A 26888-nucleotide genomic window follows, 5' to 3' on the forward strand; every position below is an offset into this window, starting at 1 on the left:
GGAGGAGTTACCATAGGTACCCCCCATGTGCACCCCACCCCCCGGAATCCTTGGGGGCCCACAACGGGCCCCCAAAGTAGACTCCGCATGCCTGCCACGGAAAGGCATTGGTAAATGCCCATCCAAATATTGCTGGCGGTGTCTGATAGACACTGCCGCCATATAAACCATTTTCTGCCCCGGTCGCCTTAAAGCGGGGGGTCATTCCGGCACGGATGGTGGGAGGATCACCCCCGCCATCCTAATGGGGGCCTTAGTTTGTATCCCAGCAGAATAACCTGTGACAGAATTGTAACTATACACTTACAGTCATATATGTTATATTAATTTCTAAAGCGCACATATACCCGGTGTCTTGATGCTGGCTCGAGTGAAGTCTGATACGAATGCTCATTGGACATGAAAAGCCATGTTCTGTGGGCCTTCCTAAATGGGAGAAAATTGTTCATCGATTTGATATCAGTAGAAAAGGAGTTTCAGATTTTGGATGCACATATCACAAAACTTCTTCCTCCCCAGCATTTTTGTTGAAGAGGAACATAATGTCCTGGTTGGTGCTTGCAATTCGAATTTCTTTTTTTAAATAGTCTGGTCCGATTCCATGAAAGGCTTGAGAGGTGATACAAAGAGCCTTAAAAATTACTCTCTGCCTTACTGGCAGCCAAAGTAACTTCTTTAATGCAGTAGAGGCCAATTTGAACTAAGAAATTCCTAGCATCAGACGTGCAGTTGCATTTTGCAGAGTTTGCCATTTGTTTATATGTTACGGTTGCATTTTTGTGTAAAGGCCATTGCAGTAGTCAATTTTAGACAAAAGCAGAAAAGTGACTACCATTTTCTGTAGGTTTACAAGGATGTAATGAAGAATTTTTCTTACAATCTTATGGGGGAAAAAGAAACAGAAGGGACCGCATTAATCTAGGCCCCAAAAGTAAGTTTGTTGTCAATTAGTTCTACCAGATTACAAACTTTATTAACCCGAGAAGGAGGTTACTCAATTCCAGAGGCCAGCACAAACGGGACCAAAAGGAAGTTAGATCACTGAACAGGATGACTTCTGTTTCCCTGAGTTAAGCTTCAAACAATTTCCCTCCCATCCAGGGCCTGCATATGGTTGTGAAATCGACTGCTCCAATTCTGCTCCTTTTTTGTCACGGAAACCATGATCTGGGTGTCATCAGCATAGGATGCAAGGGAGAGCTCAAAGGATCTGATAAGTTCGGCAAAGCTTGTGACAAAGACATCAAATAACGTCAGACTCAAGGACGAACCTTGTGGAACCCCACATGGTTCAGCATCCTCCCCGACAGCTATCTGATACAGCAAGTCCTCGCAGTCGCCTCCTCCTGCTTGCACCCCCTCCACTTGCTCTACCAAATCTTCAGATGGATCCCAACCAATACCTGAAAGACCATCACGCACACCCTTATCAGCAGATGCCTCTACTATCGCAAGGCACTCTACTCTGGATTCTCCACCAAGATCCTCAAAACACTCCAGACCATTTAGAACACCGCAGACAGATTCATCCTCAACCTCCTCAAAAGGACCAGCATCACCCCTCACCTCAAAAACCACCACTGGCTACCCATCCAGAAGAAGTGCCAGTTCAAGATCCTCATGCACGCATACAAAGCTCTACACAACCAAAGACCATCCTACATCAACCATGGACTAAGCTTCCACACACCTGCAAGACACCTGGGCTCTGCCTCGCTGCCCTCCCACATATCCCCCCGCATCCATCGTAGCTGCAGTGGGGGCCGTTCCTTCTCCTGCATCGTCACCAAGGCCTGGAACAAGCTGCCCCTCCACCTCCAAACAGCACCCTTCCTGGCAGACTTCGGAAAGAAACTCAAGACCTAGCATCCTCAGCTCCCAGATACCCTTAAGAGTGACAATGTTGCACTATACAACTAATGATTGATTGATTGAATTCATTGAGTGCTACTGATTGTTGTCAGCCTGAAAGAAAGGGTTTCAGCAGGGCAAGAGCCCTTCCTTCGATTCCGATATTTTGGAGGCGGCTGATCAGCAGCTCATAGTTGACATTATCAAAAGCTGTTGAAAGATCTAATAGTATGAGAGCCACACTCCCACCCTGATCGAGGGTTTCTCGGATTTCTTTAGTGGCCATGATAAAAGCTGTCTCATTGCTGTGGCCAGTTCTGAATTCATATTGGGTGGGATCCAGAAGATCCTTGTTCTGTATATAAGCTGCCAGTTCTAGGTTCATGTTTTTTTTCTATCATCTTAGCAGGGAATGGCAGGCGGGAAATCGGACTAGAATTGTTGGGGTCATTAGGATTGAGAGTGGGCTTCTTTATTAGTCGGAGTATTGATGCCACCTTCCAATGTAATGGAAAGTACCTGGTCTCAAACATGAGATTAAAAATGCTTGTGAAATTACAGCAGCAGCATGTGGTGCCAAATTGGCCACCATTGGTGGACGATGATTCAATGGAGCCTGACTTCATGGATTTAATGTTTGCCAAAATATCGACATCCTATCTTTATAATGTAAATGACTAAAATATCGAAAAAATAATATAGATGTAAAAAATATCGATGTACGAAATATCGTTTTTTATATATAAAAACTAAAGTTAAATGAATGTATTAATAAAATTAACCTTTAAAAATGATTTAGATGTAATGTACATTTTACCAAATATAATAAATAAATGTAATAAAAACAATTTAAACATACATATATAAAAGTAATATATAAATGTATATTTACTTTGAAATAATTAATAAACAAATCATTTTATTTATTTATTTTAAAATGCTATAAATATATAAAAATGTACATATATATATATATATGCAAAAAAGAAGGAGAGAACTCTGGGTAGGTCTCAGTTTAGGTGGAAAGCAGCTCCTGTTAGAGCACTCTCAACACCAGCGACACTCTAGATCTGCTCACCTCAAATGTCTGTTTTTCTATCAAAGTTTTTAAGCATAGGATTAGACAGTGCTATCCATGCCGAGATAGAAAATGACAAAGTCTTTCGCCATTTAAACAGCAAAGTCTTTAAGCATAGGACTAGTACAGTGCAGTCCTTGCCGAGCTGTCAAATAACAAAAGCCATTTATCACTCCAGGCACAATATTACAGCTTTGAATTGGTAAAATACCAACTCAAGCCAACCTGAAATGAATAAAAGCAACCCCTGACACAGTGTTTCGCTCTAATTAGAGCTCTTCAGAGAGGTATAGCTTTGTCCAGACACAAGGGAGCACCCAGTATTAAGTCAAAACAAAACCCTTTCAGGCATAGAGTGACGCATAAATTATGCAAAAAAGAAGGAGAGAACTCTGGGTAGGTCTCAGTTTAGGTGGAAAGCAGCTCCTGTTAGAGCACTCTCAACACCAGCGACACTCTAGATCTGCTCACCTCAAATGTCTGTTTTTCTATCAAAGTTTTTAAGCATAGGATTAGACAGTGCTATCCATGCCGAGATAGAAAATGACAAGTCTTTCGCTGGTGTTGAGAGTGCTCTAACAGGAGCTGCTTTCCACCTAAACTGAGACCTACCCAGAGTTCTCTCCTTCTTTTTTGCATAATTTATGCGTCACTCTATGCCTGAAAGGGTTTTGTTTTGATATATATATATATATATATGTACATACACATATAACATAAAATCTAATAAAAACTTTATATTATAAATTAAAACATTAAAATATTTAATAATTTGTAAACTAACATTTTGCCCTCCATTGAGTGCAACAGTAGGGAAAGTGTTGGATAGCGGAGGGGTACAAATTACTATTCCCACGCCAGTGAGAGCAACAGTAGAAAAATTGTTGGATAGCGGAGGGGTACAAATTACTATCCCCACTCCAGTGAGTGCAACAGTAGGGAAACGTGTTGGATAGCGGAGGGGTACAAATCACTATTCCCACTCCAGTGAGTGCAACAGTAGGAAAAAGTGTTGGATAGCGAAGATGTAAAAATTACTATTCCCACTCCAGTGTGTGCAACAGTAGGGAAAGTTTTGAATAGCAGAGGGGTAAAAATTAATATTCCCACTAAATCAATACAAAATTAAAAACAAACAAAATATCAACTACAATACAAAATATGTTCAAAACAAAAATAAAATTTAAAAATAATAAAAATTACAAAAGATAGAAACATATTATGATGTTAAAAAAATATAAACAATTACCTAAACATTATTTTATATAAAAAAAATCCAAACAAATACCTATGTTTAATAGAAATCAATTATAATCAAAAACATTAATTGTTACATAACATTAATATTTTTTATTTCCTACTCAATACACCACACAATTCACAACACATCTACATTTCTAAAAAAGTGTACCTCCATAATTAACATAATTAATTTTCAAATAAACAAATATTAATCATTAAAAAAACAAATTAAAACAGTTACAAATTAATTTACTCACCAAAAATTACCCCATAAAACCAAAATCCACACACAAAATAAAACTAAACAATTACCATAAATATTTATCAATGAATAAATGATAATGAGTACAAATTATTAATTAATAAAACCTAAAATACTTTCCATCCTCTACCCCAATAAATGTTAATGTTAAATGTTAAAGGGGGTGCTTCTATAGCGCACGGCTACTCCGAGGAGTGTCCCGGCGCTGTCGGAGCCTCAACAAGTCCAGAGTGGAGAAAGACGGACGAAAGAAGGGGGCATAGCTCAACAAGGCGGTGTTAATTGCAGGAAGAGGAAGGTCTTCAGGTCTTTCCTGAAAGCCAATAGATTGGGGCTGGATCTAAGAGAGAGAGGAAGATCATTCCACAGCCGAGGGGCGAGATGTTTAAAAGAGCGCCCACCACAGCGAGCACGACGGATCATGGGGGTGACTGCCTTGGCCTGGGTTGAAGAGCGCAAGGATCTGGATGGAGAGTAAAAGCTGACCCATTTCTGAAGATAGCAGGCACCTGAGCCATGAAGAGCTTTAAACGTGATGGTCAGGGCCTTAAAGGTGATCCGCTTCTTCATGGGAAGCCAGTGAAGAGTTTTAAGAAGCTCACTGGCCCTTGCTCTCCTAGGGAGGCCAAAGATGGCGCGGGCCGCCGAGTTCTGCACCACCTGAAGACGCGATAGGAGATAGTCAGGCAGTCCAAGATAGAGGATGTTAGAGTAGTCCAGCCGAGAGCCAATCAGGGCCTGGACCGTGATCTTTCTGTGTTCCAAAGATAGAAGCGGCAGGAACTTTCTCAGCATCTTCAGGATGGCAACACATTTGCCGGCTAGGCCCGACACCTGAGCCCTGAAGGAGAGGTTGTTGTCGACTTGAATGCCCAGGTTTTTTGCAGCCTTTGAGTCATCAGTAGGAGGGAACATGGCAGCCGGCCACCACTCTTTCCATTTGGGGTCAGCGGGACAGCCGAAGAAGAGTACCTCGGACTTATCGGAGTTGCACTTGAGGCTGTGCCGACTAAACCAGTCAAACACAGCCCCAAGGCAGCCCCGAATAGATGCCCCGTCAAAGTCGTGTCCCCTGTCACAGGTGAAGAGGAGTTGAGTGTCGTCAGCATACGACACGATCTGGGCCCCAAAGTCCTCCGCAAGTGCCGCCAGGGGGGTCATATAAATTTTGAAGAGTGAGGGGCTCAAAATTGAGCCCTGCGGCACTCCGACCTCCAGAGGCGGCATCGCGGCAGAAAAAGGTGGAGCCCAGATCGTTTGCTGGCGGCCAGAGAGGAATGACCTGAACCATCTGAACACCATCCCCCTTAGACCTATCTCCCAAAGTCTGGATAGGAGGCGGTCATGGGGGACGGTATCGAAGGCTGCAGAGAGGTCAAGCATCACCAACATAGCTTTTCCTCCCCTGTTCAGGGTTTCCTTAATCACCCCACTGACCTCGAGCAAAGCTGTTTCAGTGCTCAAATTAGAGCGGAAGCCAGATTGGGATTTGTGCAAAATACCATTAGATTCTAAAAAATGGGACAGAGTGGTATGGACATGTTTTTCCGCCACTTTCGCCAGAGCTGGCAGGAGGGAAATAGGTCTGTAATTGACATGTGATTCAGGGTTCAGGTTAGCTTTCTTCAAAAGGGGCAAAATGAGGGCCTGCTTCCAATCTTGTGGTACTTCACCTGTGTTGAACGAGAGGTTGAGGATGGGATTAATGAGATGATTAAGGGTAGGGGCCATTTGTGCCAGGAATTTAGCAGGGCACGGGTCGAGAGGGGAGCCTGATTTTAGTTTGGAGAGCAGGTCAAGGGAGGACTGGAGAGATAGTAGGGGAAAATTCCAGAGGGAGGGAGTGGTCAAGGTCTGGGGAGGATCGAGGGATCCTGAGAGGAGAGGGGGACTCAGAGTGGCGGTACCAAGAGAGGTCTGGATAGTCCTGATTTTGTTGGTGAAAAAGTCTGCCAGTTCGGAGATCCAAGATTCTGAATGAATCAGTTTGGGGGTGGACCAGGGAGGGGAGATGAAATCTTTGACTATCCTGAAGATTTCTTTGGAGGAGTTGGAGGCGCCGTCAATTCTGCTGGCCAGATAAGATTTTTTGCACGCCGCGATGTCGTGATGATATTCCCTGGTCATTGCCCTATGGGTTTCCTTGGCGCTGGCGTCATAATGTTTGCGCCAGCTCCGTTCGGCTTGTTTGCATTGTCTTCGTTTGGCGGCAAGAGCCGGGGAGAACCAAGGGGCAGAAGACCTGACTAAGCGTGGCTTTGGCGGAATGGGGGGGGCAAGGACGGCCAGTTGTTGCGTCAGCCAGTCCTGGAGAAGATTAAGATCGGTTTCGAGCGATCCTGTTAGTAGGCAGGGGTGAGTATCTAAGGCCTTGGACAGCATGGCTGGGGAGATGTGCTGAAAAGCTCTGGAAGGAAGCGCATCACGCCATTGTCCGTTAGCTACTTTCTTTATAGTAAGAGGGATCGCAAAATCCGCTAGAAAGTGGTCTGACCATAAAACGGGGGCAAGGGAAGACAGGACGACAGGGACGGTAGAGAAAATTTGATCTAAGATATGTCCTTTACAGTGTGTGGGGGAGCAGAGGTATGGTTGAAACTGTAAGGAGGAGGTGATGTCATTGAGCTTAATACTGTCCGGGTCGTCCTTCTTATCCATATGGATATTAAAGTCGCCCAGTAACAGGCAATGGTCAGATCTAAGACATAATATGGAGATCAGCGAGTGGAGCTCTTCAAAGAAAGTGCCCATAGGACCAGGGGGCCTGTAGACCAGCAGTCCGGTACAGGATTGATGAGGTGAAAGAGAGAGGGAGAAGGCAAGAACTTCACAGCCTGTGATGTTGTCCGATGGAATAATAGAGCAAGCAATGCTCCTATCGATAACCAGGGCGACACCACCCCCCTTCCCTTTGACTCTGTCTTTCCTGTAGATAACATGGCTCGGGGGGATGGCAGTGGCAATGTCAGGTCCAGCACCCTCACCCAGCCAGGTTTCTGTCAGGAACAGACAGTCAGATCTAGAGTCTATCAGGAGATTATAGATGTCAAGCTCATGCTTGCTTAGAGATCTAGTGTTGAGCAGTAGACAGCTGGTGCTAAGAGAGGGAGGGGTCAAAGAGGCGATACAACGATCGCCAGGTTGCCAGCCACAGGCCGAACACCTGTTGTTTGACAGATGCGACATCGGAAAGATCTTAGAACAAATATCGTTCGTATGTCTGAGAGCAAGAAGCTCGTCCCTAGTGAAAGTAATCATCCTGAGGGGTATCCTACAAGCCGGGCCTGCGCCCAGCCGCCTCCGGGACGCTGACGGGCGCAGACGGGCTTTCCTTCGGCGCTCCTTAGGCGCCTCCGCCGCGCGCGTCCGCTGCGCGCGTCCGCTGCGCGCGTCCGCTGCGCGGAGGGGAGTGCACTTAGTTTTAAGGCATCGCTGGCCGTCCGGTGCGAAGCTGCTAAGGTCACCCGGCTTCCGCCTCAGGTGCCTAAAAGTGCAAAGTGCGGAGTGAATAGCAAGAAAAACACAGAAGCTAGTAGTCAGCTTTTGAGACTGTGCAAAATAGCAACACAACACAACATGAGGGAATAAGTTAAAAACAAGTGCATCAATTGTATAAAAACCGCTAGTATGTCAGCGCTATGCGTGTCACTCGCCCACACCCGGCTTCCGCCTCAGGTGTAATGAACAAGCGAGGGTCTAACCAGGGCACTGCCTGCTTGCAGTTTTAAGGCGTCGCTGGCCGTCCGGTGCAAAGCTGCACCACTAGACTGCCGCCCGTGCAACTGCCTACCCCCAAGATGGCCGCCACCATGTTCCCATGATGCACTGGGCCAGGGACAGACTAATTTGCATATAGCCAGGTTCTGAACTGGGATGGTGCAGTGAGCTAAAAAACGGTGATGGATCAAGCCCTGATCTGTTGACTGGGTAGGAGTGTTCTGATTAACTCAGATACTCTGTCCATCACCACCCCCTTTTTGTAATTATTTTGGCCACCATGAGTGTGGAAGGGTATGCTCAGACATGAGTCCCTTGCTCATTGCACCATCAGAATTCAAGCAAGCCGGGCCGAAGACGGCTGTAATGCCAGAAACCGGTCCCCGGAAGCTTGTTTCCTTTCCAGTGAAGAATTGGCTTGGTAGTTTGGTCTGCCCTGTTCCCATGGTGCACTGGGCCAGGGACAGACTAATTTGCATATAGCCAGGTTCTGAACTGGGATGGTGCAGTGAGCTAAAAAACGGTGATGGATCAAGCCCTGATCTGTTGACTGGGTAGGAGTGTTCTGATTAACTCAGATACTCTGTCCATCACCACCCCCTTTTTGTAATTATTTTGGCCACCATGAGTGTGGAAGGGTATGCTCAGACATGAGTCCCTTGCTCATTGCACCATCAGGATTCAAGCAAGCCGGGCCGAAGACGGCTGTAATGCCAGAAACCGGTCCCCGGAAGCTTGTTTCCTTTCCAGTGAAGAATTGGCTTGGTAGTTTGGTCTGCCCTGTTCCCATGATGCACTGGGCCAGGGACAGACTAATTTGCATATAGCCAGGTTCTGAACTGGGATGGTGCAGTGAGCTAAAAAACGGTGATGGATCAAGCCCTGATCTGTTGACTGGGTAGGAGTGTTCTGATTAACTCAGATACTCTGTCCATCACCACCCCCTTTTTGTAATTATTTTGGCCACCATGAGTGTGGAAGGGTATGCTCAGACATGAGTCCCTTGCTCATTGCACCATCAGGATTCAAGCAAGCCGGGCCGAAGACGGCTGTAATGCCAGAAACCGGTCCCCGGAAGCTTGTTTCCTTTCCAGTGAAGAATTGGCTTGGTAGTTTGGTCTGCCCTGTTCCCATGATGCACTGGGCCAGGGACAGACTAATTTGCATATAGCCAGGTTCTGAACTGGGATGGTGCAGTGAGCTAAAAAACGGTGATGGATCAAGCCCTGATCTGTTGACTGGGTAGGAGTGTTCTGATTAACTCAGATACTCTGTCCATCACCACCCCCTTTTTGTAATTACCAAATGCGCATCAGCAGGTCCCAGGGACTCCCTAAGCACCTCTATGTGCCGTCAGGAAGGCTGGGAAGGCTGCAGGCAGGGCAGCACGGCGCGAGAATGAAGAGATGCAAGGTAGGGGAAAAGGATTTTAAAAGTACAGAAAGATCGAAGGTCACCCGGCTTCCGCCTCAGGTGCCTAAAAGTGCAAAGTGCGGAGCAAATAGCAAGAAAAACACAGAAGCTAGTAGTCAGCTTTTGAGACTGTGCAAATAGCAACACAACACAACATGAGGGAATAAGTTAAAAACAAGTGCATCAATTGTATAAAAACCGCTAGTATGTCAGCGCTATGCGTGTCACTCGCCCACACCCGGCTCCGCCTCAGGTGTAATGAACAAGCGAGGGTCTAACCAGGGCACTGCCTGCTTGCAGTTTTAAGGCGTCACTGGCCGTCCGGTGCGAAGCTGCACCACTAGACTGCCGCCCGTGCAACTGCCTACCCCCAAGATGGCCGCCACCAAATGCGCATCAGCAGGTCCCAGGGACTCCCTAAGCACCTCTATGTGCCGTCAGGAAGGCTGGGAAGGCTGCAGGCAGGGCAGCGCGGCGCGAGAATGAAGAGATGCAAGGTAGGGGAAAAGGATTTTAAAAGTACAGAAAGATCGAAGGTCACCCGGCTTCCGCCTCAGGTGCCTAAAAGTGCAAAGTGCGGAGCAAATAGCAAGAAAAACACAGAAGCTGGTAGACAGCTTTTGAGACTGTGCAAAATAGCAACACAACACAACATGAGGGAATAAGTTAAAAACAAGTGCATCAATTGTATAAAAACCGCTAGTATGTCAGTGCTATGCGTGTCACTCGCCCACACCCGGCTTCCGCCTCAGGTGTAATGAACAAGCGAGGGTCTAACCAGGGCACTGCCTGCTTGCAGTTTTAAGGCGTCGCTGGCCGTCCGGTGCGAAGCTGCACCACTAGACTGCCGCCCGTGCAACTGCCTACCCCCAAGATGGCCGCCACCACAATACCACAACACTCACCTAAAATCATTACACAATTTCCATAACTAATTTTACATTGTTAATTTATTATCAACAACACTTTATTAATTAATAGAAAATAATTTAGTTCTCACCCTTTACTACTATTAACCGCACAACTCACATCTCAAATGAATTACTCAATTGACATATTTAATTTTTTATTAATTACCATTATTTAACAATTAATATTAATTTTAAATAAATTACTTCCCACCCTATTCCCCTATAACCCCACCACCCATTCCTAAAAAAAGACACAATGAACATAATTAATTACCAATTAATTAATTAATCAATATAAAGAAAACAATTGATAAATAATCATTATAAATGAATTCCCACAGTTAAAACTATAATTTATAAATTAAATACATATTAATATATAAAAATTATAATTAAATGTATTAAAATTAAATTACTTCCCATCCTATTCTCGATAATCCCACAACCCGCTCCTACAAAAATGATACAATTAACATAATGATCAATTAATTAATAATAATTAACAATCAATTGATAATTAATTAATAATAAATTAATTCCCACAGTTAATACTATAAAATCTAAATTAAATAGATACTAAGTAAAAAATATTAAATATTTTTTTTATAATTAAATGTCTTCCAACCCTTTCCCCTATTAACCCACAACCTGCTCCTAAAGAACATAACACAATTCACATAATTACTAATTCATATATTATTAAAAATTAACAACCAATTAATAATTAATAATTAATTAAATCCCACAATTGACACTATAAAATCTACATTAAATAAGTACTAATGAGCAATAAAAATTGAATTAATGTATTATAATTAAATTTCTTCCCACCTTATTCCCCCATAAACCCACAACGCGCTACAGAATTAAACGCAAAATGTAATTAACATAAAATTAATCACTACTAAAAATGTAACACATATATTAAAAAACAAAAGCAATAGTTATACAAAAAAATAGATCACATACTTTCAAAATACATACTAAAATACATTACACTAATTTAAACATCGATATTATAAACAACGATATTTTTGCTAACGATATTACTAACTTCGATATTTTCAAAAACGATATTTCTTACCTTAAAGTTGATATTCTTGACCACAATATTCTTGCTGTCGATATTCCTGTATCACAATATTTCCAACTCGATATTTGTGTATGTCGATATTTTAAAACTTGACATTCTGTCTGTGCACCGAGCATATCTGGGTGACGGTTGTTCCCTCCAACAAAGAGATTTTAGTATCAGAGAATTTATTGTATACATCTTTTACTTTGTTTTGAAAACAACTACCTAGGGTATCAGAGAATTTTTGACTGCTAGCTGCAGAATTATTACTAGGTGTAGTTGTTAATTTACTAACTGTGAGATAGAGTTCTTTCACTAAATTCTTGCTGTCTCACTGTTTGAGTAAAGTTAGAGCCTTTTCCTTTTTTAGTAGCATTTTTGTACTCAGTTATAGCCTGTTTATATATTCAGCCTGCTGAAAGTCGTTCCTCCATTTGAGCTTCTGCTTTCTACAGCATTGTTTTAGTGTTGTGAGGTTATCATTGAACCCAAGTGCATTCGGTTTTTGTCTCTTGCGATAGGATCTCTTGGCCAGGGCCAGTGTGTTCACCACAGAACAAATCCATGCGTCTGAGGTATCTAAGTTATCTGTAGTCATGGGCTGAGACTGCATAAAGACCTGATTCAATTGGTCCAGAAGAATCTCATGCTATGGTCAGGTAGTGTGTACATTAAGGGAATTTTCTAAATTTGGGGTTGTGGAGTCAGATATAAATCAAAGATTATTGCATGGTGATCCAACCATCTTATTGCCAAAATGCTAGTACTCTTTAGCCAAAGATTATTTGTAAAAATCCCGTCCAGACAATATACTGTAGAAAGGGTGTGAAATCCCACTGTTTTGTTTGTTGAGGCCAGTACTGGACATAATGTCAAATATGGCTATAGTCTGTTTCTCTGAGGTGTCTTCTAAATAATGGCTAAAGCCTCATAATATACTTAAGTCATTAGCAAGAGAGGATGATTCCTATATCGTGTTCAAGGCCTGCACAAAAGTATGTCTAACTCCGGATTGTTGATAAATTAAAATCCCATTAAAGGGTTGTGCATTATCAATTTTGATTGAAATAAAAAGAGCTTCACAATGAGAGAGAGTAACTGGTTGAAAAGTGTCAGCCAGATTATTACAGTAAATATTGACTAGCCTTCCACATCTTTTATCCAGCGTATCAGGTCTGTAAATAGAATATTCAGCTGGAGTGGCTGCGACTATGTCATGGCCAGAGGTCAAATCGCTGATGTGTCTGTGACAAACAGCATATCCATTTTATGTGTCTCTAAAAACTCATATATGTTTTTTACATTACAGACATAACTATTTCGGCTCGTAACTGGAAAAGCAAGCTGGCGGCAGCAGCATAGCCCGCCACGGCAGCTCCCCTTCCTCGGCCCCAATGTGCCCCTAACATGTCTCATATTGCACAGAAAGATTGTGATCTGTATACATCTTTAGGGCTGAAGGGCTTACCATACACTTCGCAAGATGTTAAGACTAAGGGGGTTGCCATTCTTTCGAAGAGCAGCTCTGTCTCTTTGGGGGAAAACAGATGGTGGACAGGAATGGTAGAGGAGTCATAATGGAGTGCAAGAATGGTGCTGGTACGTTTACACTATGCTCTGTATATGCTCCAGTGTTAGATGATCCGGATGTATTGCATTTGCTAGCTAATGAACTGCTTTTCTGGCTGGCACCATATGTGGTATGTGGAGATTTAAATACTAATGGTTCAAGCGGAACCCCAGGCGTGACTGGAGTATCTAGTAAAGGGCGCAAACCAATTTATTAAAAGATATAGGTCTGGTCGATGTGTGGGCTAAATTAAAACCCGATGATCCTGGTTACACTTATTATTCGTCCCCCCATGGTAAATTTGCTCGGCTTGATTATTTTTTAGCCTCCCCAGAACTTATGCAGCGGGCTAGAGTGGAGCTCTTTCCTTGAGTTATGTCAGACCATAAACCTTTTGTCTTGGAGTTAACACTCAGTAGGATACGAAAGGAGCCTACTGGCTGGACATTTGAGAGGGCACTGCTATTAGATAATGAATATGTTGACTATATGAGAGTTTGGATTAGAGAGTTTTTTAAGAACAATATCGGTAATGCCCCTTCTGGGATGATGTGGAATGCGTTTAAGGCAGCAACAAGAGGGGAGACATTGCAATGTAGCATTACCAAGCAGAAAAAAGGGGTCGCACAGAATACATCGTTTTATCAGAAGCTTTTAGAGACAGAATTAATAAGCAAAGTAGCTAAGGGAGAAGATATTTCCTCAACTCTGATTTCTATCACGGTTATAAAAGCTTGCTTATCTGACTTCAGCGTTGAAAAGACAGCAGGGAAGAACCTGGCCTAAAGGCAAGACCGCTATGAATTCAGCGAAAATGTCGTTTTTTTAATTGGCAATCAGGGCTAGGCAACAGGTTGCATCAGGTCATATCGAACGGGTTAAGAATATGAGGGGGGGAGGTTGTCACAGAACCGGGGGATATTAGAGAGTACTTTAGAGAGTTTTATGAGGATTTATACAGTGCTGCTTCGTCTGGTACTCTTTTGGAGGAGGATCTTTCCGTATTTCGCCCGAGGGGAAAGGTATCACAGGAGGAGGGTATACAATTGGGGCTGGCTATCTCGCAATAGGATTCATATTGTGCAATCCGATCCTTACCTGCAGGTAAGGCCACCGGCACCGATTGTATCCCTATAGAGTTCTATAAGGCTTTCTTTACAGAGATATGCTAAGCTTTGCTTGTGGTATTTAAAGAGGTTAGGGAGGGTGCTCTACCACCCGGCTTTTGGGGCACAGCTAATATTGTTATCTTTTTAAAGAAGGGTAAAGATCCTATCAGTCTGGACACATATAAACCCATTACGTTGCTCAATAGTGATGCCAAACTACACTCGAAGATCCTAGCCACTCGGCTGAATTCTATGATGCATCAATTAGTCTCAGTTTGGCAACACGGATTTATACAGGATAGGGGGACGGAAGAGCACATCAGAAGGGTAATTACACTATTTAATGCTACCAAAGCTCTCTCTAAGCCTATGGGGGTTGCATTCTTGGAGGTCGAGAAGGCGTTTGACCGTGTGGCATGGGACTATTTATGGAAGGTCTTGGAGCTTAACGGCCTTGGGGTTTCATTTATTAATGCATTACCGGTTTTATACATAAACCCCATTGCACGATTAAGAATAATGGGTGAGGATTCGGCGCCTTTTTAATTAGTAGGGGGACTAGGCAGGGTTGCCCGTCCTCCCCCTTGTTGTTTGCATTATATGTAGACACCTTTCTTAGGCAGCTGGAGGCCGCGTCATGCATTATTCCGGTGAGCCTACGCGGCTGGGACACCAAGTTCCTGGCCTATGCTGATGATGTGGCTATAATTACTTCTGATCCTGATGGAGCAATGCGAGCTGTCGAAAATATAGCAGAAGTTTTTAGGATTCACTTGGGCTATCTATTGAATAAAACTAAAACTCAGATCCTGACAAATAGATTTGCCACAGCTTTGGACGCTCAAATTGTTGAGAAAGCTGTCTATGTAGGGATTTTATCACAGCAAAGGTCGAGGATATAGTAGGGTCAAATATGGCTCCTATCTTGGGGAAAATTAAAAATGACCTTCAGCGCTGGGACAATCTGAAGTGGTCAATAATGGGCAGATGCAATATCATTAAAATGATTATCCTCCCAAAGCTGCTGTATATCTTTCGCACAATTCCTCTTGAAATACACCATTTTTGGTTTCATTTAATAGAGAGGGAAGTAGCGAGATTTATTTGGTTGAACGACAGAACAAGGAGAGCTAATGCATTCCTATCCCTTCCAAGGGAGTGAGGGGGATGGGGACTCACACATTTTAAACTATAATATTTAGCCCCGTTCTGCAATACTACTGGTCTCTCCTCGGAGCCAAGACTAGGGAGAGAAACGATCCTAGCTATGTCCCCTCAATATTCGAAATCTTGATTGATACTTGGGCTAATGGCTGCCTTATAAAATTTTATGAAGCCAGTTATTTTTAAAAAACCCGATTCAAGGTTTTAATACCTGCTTTTCGCAGCTGGGCTGGTATAAGAAAAAAAGTTGGGAGTGGGTAGATTTAACAGGTATACCCCTTTAATTGGGAATGTTCAGCTCCCTACTGCCCTACAAGATGAGTGTTTGGCAAGATGGGGCAGGAGCGGCTTTTACAGGATTGCTGATTTTTTGGAAGGAGATCACATAGCTCCCTTCGATATAATTCGCGAACGATTCAGTATAGGCCCTGCGACTTTTAAAAATATTTACAGTTAAGGGACTTCCTTCTTAAAAAAGCGGGTGGCGCTGCAGGCTTGGGAAAAGTTGCATTAGTTGAATTGCTGACTCGTAGTTCGGGCTCCTCTATCTCACAACTTTATAGTTGTTTGCTGGAGGAGCAGCCAGACGATTTAGATAAACACAGGCAAAGATGGCAGGATAAATTGGGGGTTTTGGACTCCCGTTTCTTGGAGTCAATCGAATTGGGGAACTCTGTGCTGTGTGCAGTCAATCTGAAATCACAACATTTTAAGACCCTATTTGACTTGTATATCACGCCTGCTAAAATCACGAGATGGGGAGGTGTGGAAGGAGCCCATTGCTTTAGGTGCAAGTCACAGGCTGCGGATATAATACACATCTTTTCCACATTCCCCCTCATAGAGCCACTTGGTCAAGAAATTTCTGGGTTTCTGCAGCTTGTTTTAAAAGAGGAGGTTCCCCTGTCACCACATCTTATGTTATTGGGGGTGAGTGAATTAACAGGAAGAAGGGAGAAGAGCTGATCTTTATCGCAAGGGCAGTTCTAAGACTCTTTGTTGCCTCTGCCTGGCTGGATCCGCGACCTTCGACCTTTCAACAGTGGAAAAGCCGCTTTTTACATATTTATAACTTAGAAAAAGCGCTTTATGAACTGAGAGGGGAAAAGGACAGGATAAAAGGAAATAAGATCTGGGGCCTGTTTACAAATTGGAATACCTCTTTTACCCGGTCAGAATGAAATGTATGGTTGTAATTGTTATGAAAGGCTGCTCCTACATCTGCCTTTTATCCCTTTATTGTTTCTAGCTCTGTTCATCATAAAAAGCCAATCGCAAAGGTCCTAAATCTTTTTAAAAGTATCTTATTGCCTGTATATAGACTTTATGCTGCTCTGAGTTTTATTTCAGTATATGGACTTAGCTGATAATGGTTTTTATATGCTATATATAGACACTTATCCACTGTATTATAAGTATGGAGAATTTAAGCCTCAGCTGTATTTTTTTTCTGCCATGAAATAAAAAATATATAAAAAAAATTAAAAATGAACATAACTATTTTGCTATACATAAATGGATAATACCTAGGCCTGGGGGGAGTTTGCGGAGTATCGGAACTCGGCGAAGTGACCACAAACCTCAGCTACGCTACGCACAGTTCTGCAAGCTGAGGAGTGCATTTGGACTTGCCGTTCACATTGATTTTCAGCTCCGGGTGTTTTATCCAGCACTGTAAAATCAGTGCAAATGGCACCATGTGCAGCACAAGAGGTTGCTGCTTCTTTTCTTGCCACTCGAGTAGATTTTCTACCCAGCACCAGCTTTCTCAACGCGAACGAAAGGTTTCTCAATGCGAGTGTTCGCAACCAACCACGACTGCCCGTGCTGAGAAATCTGACCGTCTGCTTTGCGAAATCTTTCTAGGAGGTGTATTTTCCTCACTCACGCCTGCCCAGTTGATGTTGGAGAGCGCGAGCGAGGAAAAAACTCCATTACGAGGAGCGGAGTTTTTCAGACCTCTGTATGCTCTGTCGAGTGCGGAAAACTCCCTGATTGGAGTTCACTATCAAACCCTAATAATAACCTTTTCCAGGCAATGAAAAAACAGAATTAATTATCTGTATCTTTGGTCACTTTGAAGCTGGTGGTAAAACTGTCTGGCACTCTGTTCTAAACTTCATCACTAGTCCAAATGTGGCTGCTCTAATGCAGTTCGGGCTGGACTGTTCCCATGAGGCACATGGCCAAGACTGATTTGCATATGGGTGGGTCTGAACTGGGGTGGTGAAGTGAGCTAAAGAATGATGATGGATTAACCCACATCTGTGACTGGGGGTGAGTGTCTCAAAAGTTTCAGTGCTCCGTCCATCATTTCCTTGTGTTTGCTTTGCTCTAATGTATAGCCACACCAACTGTTCTTCAGTAGTTATCTTGATTAGAGGATGTCTGGCAGTATGTCAGTCAAATCCATATTTTATAGATGATGCCTAGTGCTGTTTTCTAACAGGCAATAACTTTTCTGAGCTGCCATGTAATTCCATCGAAATGTCATAGGTTGTTTGGCGCACGCATGTCTCCCAATAATTAGCATATGCAAGTTTCAGTTTCCCAACAGACAAACCAATGCAACCATTCACTCTATCTTGGCATCATGTTTGTTTCAGTGCCTATGCCCCTATATTTGCGTCCCTCTTCTATGCTCTAGCAATATCAAAAATATAAAAGGTTAGTTTAGAATTTTTTATAAAGGATAAACTCAAATCATTGGTCCTTTGGTTTGATGGCACTATGATCATGAATATTCATTGAACATGGAAACATGCATTATTAATATATCTGTAGTCGTCCATTCCAAGATAGGTAATATGTGACTTTCTTGGAGCAGTAAACTAATAATAAACCATAGCAAAGGAAACAGGTATTGGCAAAACCAATAGGTCTCTGACCAAGAACTGACCTGTTGGCTTTGCTTGTGCTTGTTTATACGGGGGTCACCAAGTCTATAATTGTAGATGCTTTACTTTTTCTTCAGATCAGACTATTCTTTGTTCACTCCCAAAGCTCTAACATTAGTCTTGTTGAACCTACCTAGAAATACTCAGAATCAATCTCAGTGTCTTTTACCTCATCCTTAGCCCTCCAATTTCTACTATAAAATCTGTAATCAGTTATTTAATGTTGGACTCATGAGATGTCATCATGTTGAATATTGTAGCCCCAGTGTACATTTGCAGGCAAAGCTACCCTGTTTTGCTGTTTTTTCCAATGTTTCCACAATTGTTAGGAGTGCATTATAAGTACATGCAGTCTGCACTCACATGTATTCTGTGTGACTAATGTTGAAAACGACAGTGGGGGTATTGAGTAATTAAAGTATCCCTGAGAACTAACGCAATATATGTGCTTAGAGACGTAACTGATAGAATTGTGACTCTTTTTCACGTTGTTTGGAGTGTTCACAGATGAGTGAACATAGTGGTATGTTTACTAAATGAAAGTTTATGTGCTCAGATGCTCTAAATGAATAATCACATTACTGCTGTATTAATTCTAAAGCTACACATTGAGAAACTTTGATTTATTTGTGTATAGAGAAGTGCACATAATGTAACCTGTGCACGTGTTAACTTAGCCTAACTTGTGGGCCTGAGATGCATTAGGATTCAAGCTCACATTTCAGTTTAAAGTTCAAATTCATATTTTATTCTTGCTGTAGAAATGTTGCATGGGTTTTGTGTTCCCACTGCAGGTGGACAAGACTTCATTAGTAAAGAGAAAAGGGTCCAACGAGACCAAGTTCAGCCGCAGTAACGATTTATGGGAACCGCAAGATGGTGTGAGGAAGCCAATGTGTGCTGATCGTATGGAAATTGATTGAATATAGTTTGAGGGATGTCCTTTGGGTACAACTGATGTTTTGACGTAACACAGTAAGGGATAGATAACTAGAATTCTGACTTAGGGCACCTTGAGGTGCAGACCTCTGCTTTAGTTACTGTGGCTTTATGTTACTTGAGCCATGTTAGAGCTCCTTTATAGAGGACTCTGACGGCTTACACCTTCCCTCTATTTCCTTCTATGTGCTTTAGTTTAGGGTTGCCACTTCAGGGTAGGATAGAATAGGGACAGATAGGGATACCTGCTTATTTTCAATAACAAGTTAAGGCAATCTGATGCAAAGTTCTGTTTTCTTCTTACTTACATGGAGATACCAGCATTAGTTGTTTTCTTTTTGTTATACAGGGTGAATAGCTTCCGAAGATTTGGCTTCTTACTATTTAATTGTATTTCTACAAAATAATGTTCAGACTGGTATATATTAATCTGATTTTGAACTCGAGTTTGGAATAAACTTAGTAAATGGAAACTATTGGCCAGAAGTACAATGGTTTTTAGCGTGCGCAAACGGGTCTTAGAGCACGCTAAAAAACATGGGCACATGTACAAACAGTATTTTGTGAGTCGCAATAAACGACGGCTCGCAAAATACTGTTTTGCGACTCGGTATTTGGAAGGGGCATTCCCTTCCAAATAGCGACTCTATAGCCATGTGCTAATGCATTCGGAATGGGAAGGGGTCCACAGGGCAAAAACATGTTTTACGTGCAGGCAGTGCACGTTTCTTTTTTTTTCTTTTTTCTATGCATCCTGTTTTCCTTTAAGGAAAACGGGCTGCATTTAAAAAAAAGCTGCTTTATTTAAAAGCAGTCCCAACATGGGGGTCTGCTGAGCCCAGCAGGCCACCATCCCTGGGAGGGGCAGCCATTCCAAAGATGGACACAAAATGCGAATTGCTCATTAATATTTATGAGCCTTGCATTTTGGGACCCTATTGGGAATCGCAAACAGTGTCCAAGACACTGTTGTGCATGTTGTCAAATAGCCACTCACAAAAGCGACACAATTTGCGCAGGTCAGACATCTGTCCCTTGGTGTAGAACTGAGTTATTGTGTAACCTAAAGTGGCTACACTGAAATTGGATATTGAATTGAAAGTGTAATTCTCCTCACCTGTCATGTTGTACAAAAGATCGTCGACTGAGTGTTTCTGTGCAAATGGGCCCAGACACCATCAACTGTTTGGCAACATTTGGATTTAGGATCCGCAGTTGTAATCCACTAAAGGTGTGTGTGGTTCAGCCATATTGGGTGGACATTAGGGGTCGGATTAAGAGTTAGATGGTAATGGAAAATCCTCTAATGTTTGGTGGAAATGCTGACTTCAGAGGTGAATCTTAGCCAACTCTAAAGCAAGCTATTGGTTATTGTTTCATTATTCTCCTCTTCCTCAAATTATTTTGATTTATACCCCTGATAAAAAACTTGGTTGTTTACTAGCCTGTGTTCCCTTTTCGAAATGCTAGGGTGGAAACACATCTACAACATAATTTAACTTTCAAAGCACCAATCAATAGTACACAATGAATTTAGGGGAACATTGTCTTGCAACAAACAACAGCTGCCTTTCTAAACAGTCTCTGTCACCCACTGCCAGATATGTCTGCTTCAGCAGCCAATAACCAGTTAAACTACTAACATAGCTCGAATAGGGTTGGGCATTAATCTGTGTCACAGGACACCTGCCATCACCAGCACCGTTATCCCAATCCTCACCAGAAGGGGTGAGTGTCCTCTATTATTGCATGCCAAGACTTCTTCAAATGCACCTACCAATGTACAAAAACATGTGTGCATCATGCACCGTTGAAAAGAATGAAGGTTGTATTCAACTGGATGAGTACAACGCACACCAAATGCCCAATTCTGGATAAATTGCCCTGTGCTATTTCTCAAATATACTTGTAAAAAACAATAATTTTTAGCCAGTTCCATGTCATACCTGGGAATTCATCTTCAGGAGTAGCCTTGTCCTTATTTGCTGTCTTCTTTGGGTTCTTGGGTGAGCGTTTCTTGGGTGGTAGGTCACCTTCATTTGGTGGAAATGATGAAGGAGAAGAAGAGAAAGATATGGGTTTTTAGAACTATTTATAATCGATATGAATACTTACTGTGAACCACTATTCCTAACATTTGCTCTTGTAAACACATGCTTTTTATATGTTTTTATTGGCATTTCAACACCATACATTTCCACATTATGGGCAATATTACCAACCATATACATCCTATCATGCAGCATGTGGAACTCCAAAGGTCATAAGGTCTATTCAGAAGTTAACACAACAGAAAATACCAATAAACAAAGTAACAAAGAAACCCTCCCATCCCACCTCCCGTACTCAGTTTGTGACATACTACAGCCTCCGAAGGATATAGACATTAAACTTTAGAAACAATAGTACTTCCACCAGGGTAATTCCAATTCTCTGCGCCAGGTCACCCCCTCTGTTTGCCTGGTATTTGATGTGATTTTGACTGGAAGTGCACTGGGTTCCTGCTAAACGGGTCTCCCGTGCCAGATGTGTTTCTCAAAACAGTACATTTGTTTCCCAAATTGGCAATATCTTTACCACTCCCTGTAAGTCCCTAGTAAATGGTACCCTTGTTACCTAGGTCAAGGAGGATAAAGAGAGTCCTTAAGGGGTGCAGCACAAACTGTGCCGCCTTAAGCAACACTTCACCAAGCACATACAGCCTGCCACTGCAGGCTGTGGGTCTTGATGCAGATAAAAGTGAAGACATGACATGGCACACTTCGCTGTGTGCACATACACTGCATGCAGTACAGGTAATCACCCCTACAGCAGGCCTTACAGCTTTAAGTCAGAGAGCACTATACTGCATGTGTGGGCATTCCTGCATGATCAGATATGTCCCTGTGATGTTCACTTCCATTATTTTCAGTACAAGTGACCAGGGAAGCCATTTTAAGAACATGTGCTGGTCACTGGTGAAAACGAGGTCCCCAGCTACATGATGGCTTTACTGAAAATAGAGATGTTTGGAATTAAACATCTCATATTGTTAATACCACACTGGTACCAGTGTTGGCTTTACCAATACATGCACTCATAGGGCACCTTAGAGATGCCCCTGAAAACCTACCAACTACCAGTGTGCTCATGGACTGGTCTTAGCCAGCCTTCCACCCCGACAAGTTCCTGACACACAAGGGTGAGGGCCTTTTTTTTCAGGAGGTAGGGAACAAAGCATCCTCAGGCAGAGGGTGTTTACACCTCCTCCCACAGGATGTCCTGTGAATTAGTATGCTAAGGCAGGGAGCTTCAGGGAACCCACCACCTTTGGTATGTGAATCTGGCTTCCTCCACAGGAGAGGATGCCGACCCCCGCCTTGACCAGGGCCCTTTTTGGCACTGGGAAAAGGTGATAGGAGAGACTTGTTAACCTTCAGGCTAGTTACACCCCTAATGTGGGCTACCTGAAGAGAAGATGAAAACTCAGTGTCTGCCATCTTGGTGATGGCAAACTTTGGAACTGGGTTATGCCCACTTCCCACAGGAAGTGGTCATATAGGGGTGAAGTGACCCCAGGAGTAGGTAGCCCTTTGGTCCCTACCCTACACTCCCCTAATGCTTCGAAATCTAGTATTTAGGGGCACCCCTGGCACTAGGAAATCAGAGCCAACCAAGAAACGAAGAAGGACTGAAAAACTGCAAAAAGCAAGAACAGAAGAAGAAACAACTGACTTGGAGCCTACCCTGCCAACCTGTTCTCCTATTTTTGACAACTGCACTAAAGTCATCTCACCCTGCAAACTGCTGATCCTCCAAAGCCTGGGAAGGCTGCCAACACTTCCCTAAAGATTCAGGAACTTCCAAGGAGCAGGGGAGTTGTTCCCCTCCGTCCTACAGGTAGAAGACCAAGCTGTGAAGGCTCCGGACCACAGAGACCCGACACCTGAAAATCCCACTGCACCCAAGCTACCTAGCCTGAGCTGAAGTGGGCCAATGGTACCAGAATTGTCTGTTTGCTCTCCAGTGACAAAGTCCACCTTAGACTACCCACTGTGGACTCACTGCTACTAGCTGCAGCCTCTGTTTATAGGCCCCGTTAGCCACAAGTGCTCCCGGTGACAGAAACACTTCTCCTAAAGACACCTCTGCACCCCTCACCCCTGGGCCATGGAGAAGGGGACCAAAAAGTGTCCCCACATCCCTGAACATCATGAGGCCTGAGCCCCCTTGATGCTTCAGCCCGACTGGCCTCCCAGCCCAAACCTGTATCCTCTTTTCACAAAGACCAATCCCCATAGACTAGCATTGGGCAATTGACGCTGTATTGCACCACTGCACCCGGCTGCACTAGTGCCGCTGGAGGTGACCTCCTGGTGCTGTCTTATCCCATGCCCCATACTCACCATAAGTCCAGGAGATTGGTCTCATAAGTTGCTGTACTCTACCTGAATGCCATATTTGTTTTTCCTCCCATAGGATAACATTGCAGCTTCTGAAAATTGCACTAAGTGTTGCCTTTTAAAAACGTAAAGTATTGCTTTCTCGAAACGTACTTACCTGATCGTATTAATTCGGGTGCCTAAATATATATAAAGATACATTTTATTTTTATAAATTAGTGTGAATCTCTTTATTGAGTCGTGTGTTCCATTTTTATTGGCTATGTGAGTGTTTGCAAATGTCTAACACTCCTCTTTGAGAAGCCTAAGGCTGCTCGACCAGACTACCCCCTAGAAGAGCACCTGGGGATTGTTAGAGCAAGCCTATATCCACTCATAAGGGAATACTAGCACTCTTTGCACGATATATCTCTTTTTGGTATATCATATAAAGAGCCAGCTTCCTACAGCCATTAATGAATAATACATTATTTTCTACTTTTTCAGGACCTGCACTTCACAATCTGAGAAAGCACAAGTTGGCATGGAAATTCTTGATTGATGACTAACAACATTTTCCCATTGCTTTATCATACTAAAATGGTATTTGGCAAATATGTTCCCAAGGCAGGGGTAATTTGGACCATGAAATATAACTTTTGAAAATGTGGACCATGCCAGGTGACCTCAGAATCTGTTGGTAGGTACCTATTCATTTAGGTATGAGAGGTTTCTAGGAACTGTTAACTAAATTATGCCTCTATGTCTCCATTAAGGAGTTGGGGCACCACCCCTAAACATTTATACAGCTGACCTTTTGCTCCTCGATATATTAGGTATAACAAAACACCTTTCCATTCTAAAAGTACTTTTCTTCACCTCACCTCAGTAAAATGACCCCATAATGAGTAAAATCCGATCAGTACAACTGTAGTTTTTAATTTTGAAAGGTTCAGGTGAAAATAGTGGCAGAAAGCATAAGGCACCACTCGTGACTATGTGGTTGCACTGGACTAGGTCAAAGTCACAAGCTCAGGCCTACAGCAATGTAGCATGGGTTGCATACAGGGACCTGATTTGTACCAGTGAAAAGTTATCCTTCTTTCAGTCCAAGACTATTCAAGGAGTCTCAGCTGGAGGCTCGTGTTGACAGAGGCTGCTAGAAGACAGGTGTCAGGCGGAGGAGCAAGTTGCCGTTCGAGCTTCGTGTTGGTGGAAGATGCAGACGGTTGCTGTTGGCATGAAGACCAGGTTGGCGGAAGATGTAGAGATTGTTGCTGATACGAGGAGTCCGCTTGCGGTCGCAAAAAGCCCACAATGTTTGAATTGTGACCTGTAGCTCAGTTTTAAAGCAGAAGTACACTCTGATGCTAGTCATTGGTCCACTGGTAGGCCACCTTTTGGGGATCAAGACTCACTCCAGCAAGGGCCAGCTGCAAGGCTCATGGAGGTCCAATTGGTGCTGGTCAGTTGGGCAGGTGCAGGGTAGTACACTGGAAGCTTGTTGTGTCCCTGTAGCTCAAACAGGAGGTCAGTCATCTGACCCTTGGCGTCACTTCTGGGAATCCTGAGTTCAAGACAAGCAAGTCCACTCTTCTTTCTTCATACAGCAGGGCAGAATATTCCCTAGTTCCTGGCATGTTCTGATTAGAGGTACTGAGGGTGGCATCCTTATTTTCAGCCAGTACTAGCCTGTGGGTGGGGGATGCCCCTTTTGTCTAACCTTTTCCTTTTCCTGGTATGACTTCAGTCTGTCTGGGGGTACAAAGGAAGCTACATTTGTCAGTGGCAGGACAGGCAGCCTTAGAAGTCAGGACAGAGGCCTACAGCCCTCAGACTGCCCTCTGAAGCATAGCAATGGCTGAGTGCAACCCCCTATTGATTATAAAGTATTAAGTCTAATAATTTAACCCAGGGTATAATCCATGGGAGAGGTAGCCTTCTTACAGTGAAAAACGACTTTGGGAATTTTTCTTCGCCAGGACATGTAAAACTCAAGTCCTACTTTTTAAATCCCATGCACCTTGCCCTACAAGTCTTCAGAGCCTACCTTAGAGGTGACTTATAATATTAAAAAGGACGGTTCAGACCTGCAAAAGGTTAATTTGCCAGGTCGAAATGGCAGTTTAAAACTGCACTACAAGCTGCAGTGTCATGTCTGAGACATGTTTTACAGTGCTACTTTAGTGGGTGGCACAATGAGTAGCATTTCATTTAAAGGTCCTGGGCACAGTGGTGCAATTTACCGGGGACATATAATTACATCAATTTTGTCAATTGGGTGTTAGCCACTTTTACCATGTTTAAAGGAGAGAGCACAATGACTTTACCACTGGTTAGCATGGGGAAGTTTACAGAGTCTTAAAGCCAACAAAAAGGAGTTCAGCAAAAATAGGGGAGCAAAGGCAAAATGTTTGGTGGAATACCACACCAAGGATATCGGGTCTTGTGGGTGCCAAGAAGCGCTCCACAAATCTACTGATTGAATGAGGTCTAACATCTCTGCACTCTTAGGCACACGTAATGGATGATTCTCAGACTCTAGAGGCACCGATTTTCATCTAAGGGGTGCCCATAATATACCTAGGTTTGAACATGCACAGCAAACTATTTTGAGGTTGTTCCCATACTGGACTAACCATCTTTCCATTGCTTCCTGTTATTTAAAAAAACTTGTATTAAAATGCTTATTAAAAGTACATAGACACCATGGAAGTCTGAGAGGTGCAACAAGGTAGATTGACTGAGGCATTTTTGCTTATAATAGGGTCCCCGCAATTCAAATGCCACTGAGGTCCCATTACGAATTGGCCACAAAACTGCTCGGTAATTCCCTCCTGGCATTACGAATATCTTGAGCATTGTTAACTTTGGGGAGCAGAATTACGTCCCATTACAAATTGTTAGGGAATAACATGCAGGCCAGTGTTTGAATGTAATTCTCTCATGTGTATACCTGGTGTTCACCTGGACCTTGTAAGCTGCTTTCAGCAATGAAAAGTCTTGCTGAAGAGCACCAAATCTATTTTGTTGCAGCAAAACATGTAAGTCCCACAGAGCCAGACCTATTATCGGCCCTACCAGAATCGAGAGGCTACTTGTAATGAGTGACTTAAACTGCAATTAGCCACAGTCTGGAGCAATACTATTTCTAAACTTGAGTGAGGGTGCCAATAGCAACATTCTTGTGTAACTGGAGTTTAGAATGTAGGAGCAGATTTACCAAAAATTTGCACTATGTTAGCAGCACAAAAGTGATGCAAACCAGCAAAAAAAAGTTTTTTATTAGTTACTTCCTA

The 26888-nt window shown here is 43.1% G+C and overlaps 1 protein-coding gene across 6 annotated transcripts in view; it reads right to left on the minus strand.

The window, feature by feature from the left end:
* The window catches only part of PRG4 (proteoglycan 4), a 415676-nt gene that overhangs the window by 146664 nt on the left and 242124 nt on the right, over positions 1–26888 (minus strand). For all 6 annotated transcript variants that reach the window (XM_078642714.1, XM_078642681.1, XM_078642696.1 and 3 more), the window contains one exon: positions 21175–21261. In XM_078642714.1, the coding sequence (XP_078498840.1) occupies positions 21175–21261 (87 nt within the window). The remainder of the gene's footprint in view (positions 1–21174; positions 21262–26888) is intronic.

The sequence above is a fragment of the Lissotriton helveticus genome, chromosome 1_1, assembly GCF_964261635.1.
Source record: "Lissotriton helveticus chromosome 1_1, aLisHel1.1, whole genome shotgun sequence".
Lineage (NCBI taxonomy): Eukaryota > Metazoa > Chordata > Amphibia > Caudata > Salamandridae > Lissotriton > Lissotriton helveticus.